We start from the raw sequence: 12,228 nt of genomic DNA, 5'->3' as shown, positions 1-12,228 counted from the left end.
GTTATTTCTGTGCTATTTCTTTCTGTTCCTCCTTTTGCTTTCCCACTATATATAGCACGCATATATAAACACACACACAGACACACACAAAGTCAAAGAAAGAAGTTTACATATTTTAATGCCTATGGGAAAAACTAAATTCCTTTAGCAAGATCTCCAACATAAATATGATCATCACCTCTGACTCCCTCAGCAGAACAGATTTTTCTGTCCCACTGTGCAAACAGGTTCTATCAAACCCTCTTAGCTTATAGGGAAGAAAATCCCTGAATGCCAAGTCTTAGCACAATACATTTCCAACATGCACAATGCATAAATATGAGTTATCATATTGTAAAGAAAAGTAAGTTTATTTTTTTTTTAATTTTTTGTGAAAGATGCTGTGAAGATTGTTCAGATGTTTTTCAACTCTGCAAAAGAGATGGGATGTGGGGAAAAGATGCAAGAAGAACAGAAAATAATGCAAAAAGTCCTACCGTGAAGCTGTTGTTGACATTCTTTGTGCTGGATTCTGCTACGCTGGCATCTGTCAGATCCACCTCATCAAAAATAATGGACTGGAAAGAAAAAATTCAAAATCTCAATAAATTCTTAAATCCAATGAGCTTAAATCAAATGTACAAGCAGCAGAATCAAAGGGAATCTGCCTAGCATGCTCCATATCACAGCCTTTTATGATTTGAAGGAAAGACACAGCACCAACAACATCAAGGACCTGGAAGTCTAGTTCCATACACTGGGGATCACTCTGGCCTGTCTTCAGACAGTGAATACAGTAACTTTATTTTTATTAAAGGATTACTTAAAAAGAATACCAAATAACTGTAGGTTTTGTTCTTGTGAAAGGAGGCAGTTTTATATCTAGTTGAATCTCAGCGTACTAAACCAGACGCTTAGGAGCTCTGATTTGATAAATTCTAGCCTTGCTTGTCTACTGTGCTTTCTCTTTCCATTTGTACTCTCTTCCTTCTATTGATTCAGAGTCCATTCCCTACTAACATGCACCAAAGGTAGAAAAAATGTGGAAAAATCAGAATCACAGGTCCACATGATGCTTCACTTCAAAACCAAGGATTTCCAAAATATGAGGCATAACACAGACAGTAGTCTAGTAGCTACAAAGCCAGAAGACCAGTGCCCAAAGAGCCTCTTTTCTCTGCTGAGGGCTGCCTCCCTGCTGACACCTGTCTGCCTCTAAAGCCCCTCTACTGGCTTCCTTCCTTGGCCTCCGAGGTAGTGTCAGGACCTTACCTTGGCAGTTTTTGCATAGTAGAGCGTCCGTCCTCGCAGTTTAAAGTATCGTCTCTTCCAGCGCTGGAAGGAGCTGGTTTGTTTCATCAGCATCCCCTCTTTTATGACAGTCTACAAAAGCATCAGAGGAAGAGGGGTGAAGCACAGGTTTTACTGACAGGCACGTTTTCTGCTTCCCCAGCACATACCCCTAGGGGAACAACTGGAGTTGGAGACCAATAACCTCAGTGCCCTCTGCTGGATGCGTTTCACAAATTCATTCAGCAAAACTGAGCAGCCTTCACAAGATAAAACTCTCATGAACACACAAGCCACACTGCGGTGCGGTTTCACCCTTGTCTCCAGTATTATCACGATACCAAAGAAGATAAATAATTTAAAACTGAATGCGCATTTGGAATTTAACAGTGACTCGGGGAGTGTAACAGTTAAACTCACCGAGGTCAGATTTCAGTTGCAGGTAATTGCACCTTTCATTTAATTGGCATGTGATTACCAGCACATACACACCCAGGATATGTGTCTCTGCCTCCAGCTGTGCCTTGTGAACCAGCATCTGCCTGGCACAGAGGTGGCAAGCTGCTAGCCCAGGGGGTGCAGAGTGAAACCAGTGCAAAGAGGGAGCTATATCCAACATCAGCATTTGGTATTCTTCAGACAGTCTTGGCCCTGCCTCGGTACTCTCTGGCCAGCTGCCATTTCCCAGGGCTGCAGTGCCAAAAGTGTCTATGCACACTGCCTTTTTTTCTTTAACTGCTTTATAACTAGACTGACATACCAGCATATACAGGCTCATGTGCTCGTTCATATACTATGCATACGCGGGAGTATGGATTTAATCCACACACACTTCATTCAGGTTTGAATACCAACAGCTACATGAAAATAATCTCAAAAACTGCAGCTCAGAAAGACAAAAGGCAAAAAAAGTCAGGGCTAAATGTCCAATCCCGAATTCCTGATTGTAAATACTGCCTAGGAGCTACAAGCAGTGCTATGTCATGCCTTGGTACCACAAGAAACCTACCTCTCTCCCCAAAAGAGTCGCAGGAACCTACTTCTTGCTGAGAGCCCAACGGGATAAACACTCGGTTAAAACACAGGACACAAATGGTCTGACAACCTTGTAAGACAGGTTATTCTGTATCTTGCTGCCAGGAAAATGACACAGCTTTAACATACCAGAGGTCTCCGTGGAATTCGGGTTTGTAACAGTCAGGTCGCTGATAAGTATCAATTCACAAACAGCAGCAATGGACACTGAGAGGCTACTGCAGCACACAAAATACATCCTTACTGACCCACAGGGTTTAGTTCATTTTAGAACTCCTTTCCAGGGCATTAAACTTGCTTTTAAAATGCTATATATATTTCTAATGTGTGCTTTTAGTTTTTGGAACAAATTTTGATACGTTCCACATACACTGGCCCTTGCCAAGCTCAAAGCTTCCTCAAAAACCACTTCGAAAAAAATGCTGACTCTAAGGAGAAACATCCGTCTGACAATAAATGCTCCTCTTTAGCCAGACTGAGCTATCCTCAAACTGCCTGAGATCACATGGTCTGGACCACCATGGTGAAGCCTCCACACACAAATCAGCTGGGAAGAGCAGGCTCCGCACTGCACCAGATCCTAAAGAGAGCTATCAGATACAGAAGCCATTACAAACTTCCTCCACTGTGTTGGGAAACAGAAAAGGGGGAGAGCTCCCCTGTCTCCTACAGGAACATCATCTGCCTGGGGTGCTGGGCCCTTGCCAGCTCCATGGTTAGCAAACCCCAGGCCCCAATGCTTCCCAGTGGTGTTTCCCAAAGCCACCTGTGCACTGGAAGAAATACCTGCCAGTGCCCAGGCAAACACCAACTTAGTGTGCCTGCTTCAACTGGGAATTGCCAAACTCCACAGAACTTGCAGCAGAATGAAAAGAGCAAACAAAAATGAACAACTGAAGCTTAAGCTCCTATAAGAAAATGACTCTTTCCTACATCAGCTCCCCACTGCTCTGAAGCAATCATTAATGAAAGGTATCCTAGCCCTTGTTTCCACAGGACACAGCAGTAGGAATACACTCTAAGAAGACACAGAGCATCTGGGAATGGTTTTAGGGTCCAGAAGTTAAAGACACTATAGCAATACCCAGAAACAAAATGTTAAATCATCTTAGAGCTGGTGTTACGTCAATAATCCAAAATTCATATATCATATTAGCTGAAGCTTCAGCATAAGAGAAAAGGGAGTGCAAAGACTGATCAAACAGCATCCCTTGCTGAAAGAACCCTGAAGGCAAGGCCAGAGCTGAAGGTACTCATCTGGAACCAGGAAAGATGCACTCATGCTCCTACTCTGCCATGGACCTTTTAGGAGCTCCCAATAAAGCAATTTTCACTGCATGTGTCTCCATGCCCCATCTGTCAAGTGGAACAAACAGCACTCACCAACTCTGTGGAAGCCCACTAAAATATATATTTATCTCAGAAGTTATCTTAACCTCCAGCACCTGAGTATCAAAGAGAAATGTAAAGTACCAGCATCCAAATTACCACGCTAAAGAAATCACACATTTCTGCAGCTCATTTTTTTATGGTGAAGAAAATGGGAAAACTGCAGGAGATTTTCCAGCTTAAGACAGAAACACGGAGTGATTTTTGCATTCACTGGAAAAAACACACATAAATAAAAAATGAGACAGAGAAAGCAGCTACTGAACTCTGAAAAGCCCTGAACCAAAATCAGAGAGGAACTAAAAATCCCAGGGAAGACGCCTTGGATGAAAAGCCCAAAAATATCAAGTCAGCCAGGAGGCTGATCAAAAATCAGCAACTTGCAGAAGGAGATTTCGGAGCTCTGCTGTTATGCTTATTTACAGCTATGGTTAAACTGGGGTCAGCCAGAGCCCTTATACACCCCAGGCTCAGGCAGCATCACTTTAGCCAAACTCTTGCCCAGCCCACCAGCACAGTAACTCTCAGCAAAACAATGCTTCTGCTTTCCCTCAGCTCCCACCACTCCTGTCTGCTCCCTCACCTCAGCTGGGCTCACTCACCTCTGCACAAGACATGCATTCCTCCATTCCTCTTTTAAACTCTCTTTTTTTTTTCTTTTTTTTACCAAAAGGCAACACTTGCAGAGGTCACCTTGCCCTGCTTTAAGCAGCAGTTTTTGTCATTGGCAGGCTCTATCTATAGAAAACCTCACAGCTACCCAGCTCAGACATGAAAGGCCAGAGCAGGAGCTCTGCTCACAGCAAACGTGCCTCCGGTTCAGTGCTGCCCATCTCTGCACGAGAGCAGCCCGGCTATTTATAGCACTCAGCTCAGCACACTTTGGTGGGTTTGGGCGGAAAGCGCTGCAGATAAGATCAAGATGACTTTATAAAATGATGTAGACATCGCTGCCTTTCTCCTCCTCTATTTTGACTTCACAGCCAAAGGACTTGTTACTTTCAGAGGAATGCAGCTGCAGAAATGAACTGGGGAAAGGACCTGACTGCAAAGTGACACAAATGAAATAAAAGGGGGGGATGAACAGTTACTTCTGCTCCCCAGCCTCTCCACAGATTTTAATTGAGGAGCTGCTCTGATCAGATTACTGGGCATGTAATTCATCAAGATAAAAGTGAAATTGTTTCTCCCATAATGAAAAGAGAGTGTTAAATCTATTTTTAGTATCATATATTGGATCCTATGGGAAAAGCTAGTGCCCTGAAACATTTTGAGGATTAATTATGCACATCCTATCCAGGATAAATACTAAAATTGTTTGCAATGGAACTATGCAGATTGTTTTCTATCCAGCTGAGTCCCTTTTCATCGTGGTGTCCTGTGGCACGGCATTCCATGGGCAGAGAACACTATGAAAAAATGAATTATCTTATTGGATCAAATAAGCAAATGATGTGCTACTGGTTTCAACCTCTTTTATCATATTGCAAGTCAGCATAAAAAAGGTTACTGAACAAACCAACAATTTAAAACATTGCACACATAGTAGAGTGCCTTAAGAAGTCTGAAAAGAACGAGATTAGATAACTGAAAGGCAAGGCCTAGGAAATTTCTAACATTTTAGTATTTATCTTTGGCCTTGAAGAACAGCAACTTCCTGCAGAAAAAAAATTCAATTTATGGAAAGCAATACACAACCCTCCCCCCAGCTCATCCCCTTTCAAAACTTGACATTTAGGAAGAGCAATAGCATGCTCTCAGATTTCTCCTGTCAAAATGGATGTAGGGTTCAGGCCTAATCTTGAACTGACAAAAGTAAAGTTTTGCCACTGATCTCAACAGGAATGGTTTCAAACAACTGAGAGGACTTAAAAAAAGAACTTAAAAGGGATCCTTGTGCTTCACTGTTTCCCCTTCCGGCCTTGTAAGAACAAGAAGCCAGAAGATTAACAGGAGCTGTTCAGAAAACCAGCAAGACACAGCTGTGTTTTTGACAGCACTGCTCATCTGAGGGGTCTCTGCACCCAGTAAACCAGGCCAGGAGGTCAGAGACACCCTACACACATTAAGAGCTTTCTACTCTGATAACATGAGTGATTCTATTAAAAGTTAGGAAGGATCACATCAGATTTCAGCTACATTCAGATTACATCCCTTGTTCTGCACATAATACTGCTCACCAAGTGAAACACAGGAGCAGACAATCTTCTCCTGGAGCTTAAACCTATTGCCCCATTTGGAAGTAGGGCTCTTGATAAAACTGATTTCCTAATCTGGAAAACAAGCCCTATTAGCCAGACTGAGGGTGACTATCAAGCATGTCCAGCTGTCAGGCTGGCAAGTGTCCCTCAGCACAGGGAGGCTCCAAACCATGTTTGATAGAGACAGAGGAAGAACAATGCAACTTATTTCACTGCTGAGATCATAACATATTCTTAGGGGCAATTACTCAGTGCAGCAGATCTAAAACAAGAATTATGCTCCACTGACACGTCTTTCCAATGCAGAAAAAGAACTATGTACAAGGTAACAGCAAAATGACACAAGCTATCTAAATAGCAACTAAAGAATCTCAAACCCAAAGTCCCCCATGTGGATTTCTCTGTTTATCATGTGTCTTCAGAATGTAAAAACTTTAGGACACACAGTTTTTATTTGTATGTCCCACAAAACATTGATGCCAAACAACAAATAATTGACTAAACAAAGCACCAAATGCAGAGAGGAAAAAACAAAATGCAAAAGTATATGCGGAACTGGGCTATCTTTATAGATGCTTAGTAGGGGATTTTACAGGCAGCTGAACCCCAGGGACCAAACAACCTCATCTAGTCACTGATTTTGAGTAAGCTGTGGCAAAAAGGATAGGAGTAGTTCTGCAGGTGCTTACACATGGCCAGACACTCTTGCCATACCTCAGGCGAGGTACAAATCAGGGTGCTCTAACTTGTGGGTAAAACAGTTTTAGTAGCTGGTGTCATAAAAGCTCCCTGTGGACATAAACATGAAACTAATTAATATTTATGAATCAAATAAAACACAGTAAATCCTACAAAGAAACTACAGGAATAAATCTAACCAACCCCATAGAATAAGACATGAAATGTCAAAAGGGTAGGGGTTAACAAGCTAATCTGAGAGCAACATCCTTCCACCAGACAGTGGTCACACCCTGGAAATGAACTCCAGGAAGCTCAGAGAGGGGAAATCTGGATCAGTAAAGCAATTCTAATGACGGGACACATGGAGAGCTATACAGATCTATAGGGGAGCACAAGGTAATTACAGGCTGCACAGTCCTGTTTCAGAATTCTACAACAAAAACAGCACATTGCTCTTGAAAAAGTGAAAATTGCGTTATGATTGCTTTCACTTGTATCAAAAGAGCAAGACATTATGAGAACTCACTGCAAAAAAAAGGAGACTCCAGAAGAAAATCAGAGCTGGAATCAAATGTCAAAATAGAAGCTGGGGCAGTGACTCAGGCCCACTAAAAGAAGCTGAACACTACAGCTGATGAAGGGGGTTACAGCACAGACCTTTGTACAAGCAGGTGGGAAAGCCTGAGAAAACTCTCCTCACAATCATCCTCCCAATTCGCCTCTGCTGTAACCTCCAGCCCTGCTGAACAAGCTGCACTCAGCATATCCAGAGAGAGACTGGGGCAAGCACAGCTGAGAGCTCTCCTACAGCCTCCCTGCAACTCCCGACAGCAGAATCCAGAGCAGAGCACAGCAGCCCAGCCACGGAGTAGCTGAGATGTCACTGAAACAGGTAATGCAAGCTCATTCTCCAGATATGCAGTAAAAACAGGGGTTGGTATCAAATAAACACTGAAAAGGCTTTAATTTGCCTTGGCACAGATAAATGGTCAAACACTTCACTCTTCATTAGTTAAAGTTGCAGCCAATAAACAAAGAACAGGTCCTTGAACCACTTCTTTCAATACCAGGTTCAGCTGCTACTTCTATGAATGACTCTCCTAAAAGGGATGCAGTCACAGACCTAAACTGAACAAATTACCAAACGAAAAACAACTTGAGAGCATGCAAAAACGTATATGGGGAAGGAAATACAACATACATCAATGCACAGCTCCTTGGTAAAACAAGCTCTGGCAGACAGCTCCAAGAAAAGTACTAAAACAGATGAATATTCTGGTTAAAATACATAGAAGGGAGAACGAAAAACAGCAGTACACAGATTCAGGATGAGTTAGGAGCTGGACACCTCCTGGCACACTAACTGCTTAAGCCTCAGGATGCTTTTCCATAGGCTCCTGGCATCCTTCCCAAACACATTTATCACAAGAGAGAAACTGAGCACAAAATGCCAGTCAAACTATAGCAAAGCTGGAAGATAAGGCTCAAACCCATCCACAGAGATAACTAAAGCCAACAAGGCAACAGTTTAATAGCTACCTGAAAATTTTGGAATGGAATAAACTTGTAAAGGGTACTAATTAAATGTGAAATTTTTACATTTAAGGACAAACATGAAAAGTTTGACTGTTATTTTTTCTACCATCTAATGTCGCTGTGAGCCTCGCTCGAAAAGACACAAGGAACCAAGAATTTGGGAGAGTAGCAAAGCAGCAGGGGAGAATCCCTGCTTTGTTTATTACTTCCTATTATATACTTTCATTAAGGTGACCACGGATTGGAGAGTGGTATTCCCTCCTCTCAACCACATTGGTCAAAGGGACTGTCACACAGTCATTCCTCTCCAAGGATAAGAATGTGAAACAACGATAATGTTTACAAAACATAACCGCTGTTTCCCTGAAACAAGCGTGAGAAGGTGAAAAACCTTCTACTTCATATGAACACTCAGCAAACTAGGAAATCTCATGGTAACAATCTAAAATTATATATACATGACTACATCCCTTCCTTGGGCATTTTCCCCATACACAAAAAAATGTCAAAACTTGTTACCTACTGTAAAACCTTCTAAAATGCCTGTCACAAGCTCTGCACCAGCAGCACAGAATGCCCTGTCTGAACTCAGCAGCACGTGGCTCTGCTGCTGAGGCACAGCAATAGAACCTCATTTGGAATCATAGCTTGTACACTGAACCCTCTAATGCTGCAGCCTGTACCCCCACAGCTCAAGTCACACTCTCATTCATTCATGTTCAGAGAGATAAGTTACTACCAAAACACACATTACTACCCTATCCACTTCACCTGGAGGCAGAAGGAGCCAGGCACTCACCATAGTGGGCTGCCAGGGCCATCTGACACGCCAGTACCGGGCTGGGGAGCGCGAGCAGTGCGAGCACAGACCAGCGAATGGATGGGAAAGCACATGCAGAACACAGCTGCAGATCTCATCCTCACACTCACAGCCACCCCATCCTTCCCACACCGCCCAACATCATGGAGGCCTTGGCCAAGGAGGAAGGAAAAGTCAGCAGAAAGTACCAGCAGAACTTCAGGATATGGGAAAGTGAAAGTTGTACCTTGAAGAAAACTGAATCCTCTGCCCTTGTGTTGAGGAGGCTGAAAGAAAGACAGCTTCCTCCCCCTGCGTCTGGATTCCCACCACCTCTGCTACTGAATTCTGCAAGGAGCCTTGTTCGGAGGGACTGGCAGAGCCAAATCCTCATCCTTTTACTCCAGCTGGTGTTCAAATAGGTTGAGAGCAGAAAGCGGCTTTTGGCCTTTGGCCATTTAATTAATAGTTTAGGTATCTTAGAATTTATTTTTATCTCATCTGTAACAACTGTCGTAATCAGATTTTCCATATTTATGTATTAAACAACCTATGCTTTTAAGTTTTTTTTTCCTCATCTATTTAACATAGTTTTTAAAGGATACTGCAAAGTTTTAATTTGTTTTTCCACTTGCCCTGTTTTAATGTCCTGCAAATACCTTTGACCATGCCAAGACTTCTTGATCAGCACCAGCAACAACAAAAAAGGTGAGCACAGCCCTGGGAACACCGTTTTGTTAACTTTCAGCTGAATAGAACAAAAGGGCCTGGCATGAGTTCCCAGAATACTGATTTTTAATAAAACCTCAATGATACATCTACACATTCAGAGAGTGCTCTGTCCTGCCTCAGCTGAGAGCAGTTCCAAGAGCAGGCAGCTCGCCCTCCCTGTTTTATCAGATACATTCAAATTTTATCAGTCATTCAAATACCACTGAAGTGCCTGTCCCACAGGGTAAGACACTACTGGAGCTTGCACCGCCTGCCTCAGTTCCCAGGTCTGGGATGCCCTGGGTGATTTCTTGCATTTGATACAAGAAGTATCTACATTTTCCCTACAGGAAATTGTGGGTGGTATCACCTCTCCCCACTAGAAAATTACATGGATAAATTTACTAAAGCTTCTAAGTCTCAAGTGCAACGTGCTCGATACAAGCATTATGTGATCAAGAGGGCATTTCCTTTCTCAAAAAAGGCAAACCACAACATCAGAACAGTGATCAGATATAAAACTTTTCAACTTAACAATGAGATGGTGAGGAAAGAAAAAGTTCTCCTCTAAAACCAAATGAAGCAATCCTGTACTAATCAACTGCCTAATTGAAGTGGTAATGTTGTAGACATGAAGCCAACTTTTCCCCCTCTGGAGGAGAGGAGCAGCCAGCTTTAGAGCTCCTCCTCTATCCAAGTGCTCTCATGTCCAGGTGTGGTCCAGGGCCTGCAGGCTGTGAGCTCCATACCCCGTGGAAGAACTGCACTGCTGCTGCAGAGGTGCAGCACTACTGAACAGGGAATGCATGATAAGCTCATTACTATCTGAAGTGTTCCATACAAAATATGTCAGGAGGGACCACAAACCAGTCTCAAAACTCTGTTGAGAGTGCTGCTGCCTCAGCTACTGTCCCTGAAACTCAGCTACCCCTGGATGACTATCCTGCAGGGCTGCAATACCAAACAGAAGCATCTTCTATCTTTCAGAGACACATAAATTCTCAGTGAAACAAGAAGCAATAACCACTTAGTGAAGAAAAAGCACGGAACAAACTGTTTCAGTGGAGAGCTAATAAAATATTCTTTAAATAATGGTTGGTGCATTTGAGATCTTGAAAAAATGTGTTCCAAGAGGAACATGTGTTCACTTGGGACAGCAGTGTGCTGCGAAATTTCCAATGAGGTTGTGCCAATATCTAGGGTAAACCTTAAGCTTTCCAGGAACAGGGAAAAACTCTATCTCATTTGTGCTTTCTCTCACATATGCAGGTATAGCTGCTATTTCAGAAAGAATCAGACTCCATTTGTAATTAAAGAAAGCAAAGTTATGCAGGGTCTCACACTGGATTTCCAGTAATCTGGAGATAGACATTTCATAGTTTTCATTTATAATCCTGTACTCTTCCAAAGTAAAAACTCAATAGTTTTTTCTGTAAAGAGAGGTTTTGGATATGGGAAAATACTCTAAATATTTTACTTAAGTTTTATTTTTAAAAACCAAGCAATCAAACCAAAACATTCAATACTTATGCTTTCTGGTCTCTAATTTTATTAGAGAGAATTATTAGTAGCCCGAAAACTTTCTAGTGATGTGGTCTAAGTAAATCCACGCTCTCAAAACATAGGAAAGTTTAATGTTAGTTCTTTAGTTCTTGGAATCTGATCTATAGTTAGAAAGAATGAGAAACGCTTCAAGTGCGTGTGGTTTTGTGCTTTGTTTTGTTGTGCGGTGGGATTTTTTAGTTCGGGTTTGTTGCTTTTTGGTTTGGTTTTTTTTTTAACAAGGAAGTAATAGCTGTTGCTTTTACACATCATCCAAAACTCTCCAGCAGCAAGGCAAACTTACAGTACACCAGTGGAAACAGCTCTGGGAGGCTTCCCAAATTGTGTCAGAACAGATGAGTCTGAAGTGCACATGAAACAGAATGTAGATTAAGGGACAGAAATATTTACACAGTCTAAAATCCTACCTGTGTCTTGGTGCTCAGAGAATAAACTAGTATGTTCATGCTGTTAATCCAAGAAAATTCATGCCCTTAAACCTGTGCTCAAGATGTTTCAGTTCAATCACAAAAACTACTCTTTTGTAAGAGTTCTCTCTCTTTTTAGGTGAAGAATTTCCAGTTTCTACCTGGATTAAAGCATAAACCACCACAATTTATGACACATGAAGATTCTAAATTGTCCTCTTTCAGACAGCCTGTTAGAAGGCAGCAAAATAAAACTAGACAGACATTTTAATATGTTTTAGTGGAAGATGCCACAAACAGAACATGAATTAAGTCATGAATTCCTAAAAATGCCTTCCTCATTTCTTGCTTATTTCTTTTACGATGTTGCTTTACTGAAAATGCTTTGCTTTTTATCATAATGCTTCTTTCATTACTTGCATTTCAAACCAATAAATGTCTCATTTTCCTCACTCTAATCTCAGGAAACCTTAAAACGCTTGCTCTCAGAAACAAAAATAGCACTTCTTTACCTATAAAATGGACACTTTATCTAACAGGCAATACAAGAAGAAATAAAATGAGCTTTCTTCAGTTGCCCATGCTGCCCACCATATGTCTGAGGACTCAGCATAATATGCCCTGGAAACTTGCACAA

At 41.9% G+C, this 12,228-nt stretch overlaps 1 protein-coding gene across 2 annotated transcripts in view; it reads right to left on the bottom strand.

The window, feature by feature from the left end:
- The window catches only part of DGKD (diacylglycerol kinase delta), a 60,974-nt gene that overhangs the window by 43,858 nt on the left and 4,888 nt on the right, over positions 1–12,228 (bottom strand). For both annotated transcript variants that reach the window (XM_063408595.1, XM_063408596.1), the window contains exons 2-3: positions 1,252–1,362; positions 477–557 (exon numbers count right to left, since the gene is read on the bottom strand). In XM_063408595.1, the coding sequence (XP_063264665.1) occupies positions 477–557; positions 1,252–1,362 (192 nt within the window). The remainder of the gene's footprint in view (positions 1–476; positions 558–1,251; positions 1,363–12,228) is intronic.

The sequence above is a fragment of the Prinia subflava genome, chromosome 11, assembly GCF_021018805.1.
Source record: "Prinia subflava isolate CZ2003 ecotype Zambia chromosome 11, Cam_Psub_1.2, whole genome shotgun sequence".
Classification (NCBI taxonomy): domain Eukaryota; kingdom Metazoa; phylum Chordata; class Aves; order Passeriformes; family Cisticolidae; genus Prinia; species Prinia subflava.
This window is presented reverse-complemented; position numbering and strand designations above follow the sequence as displayed.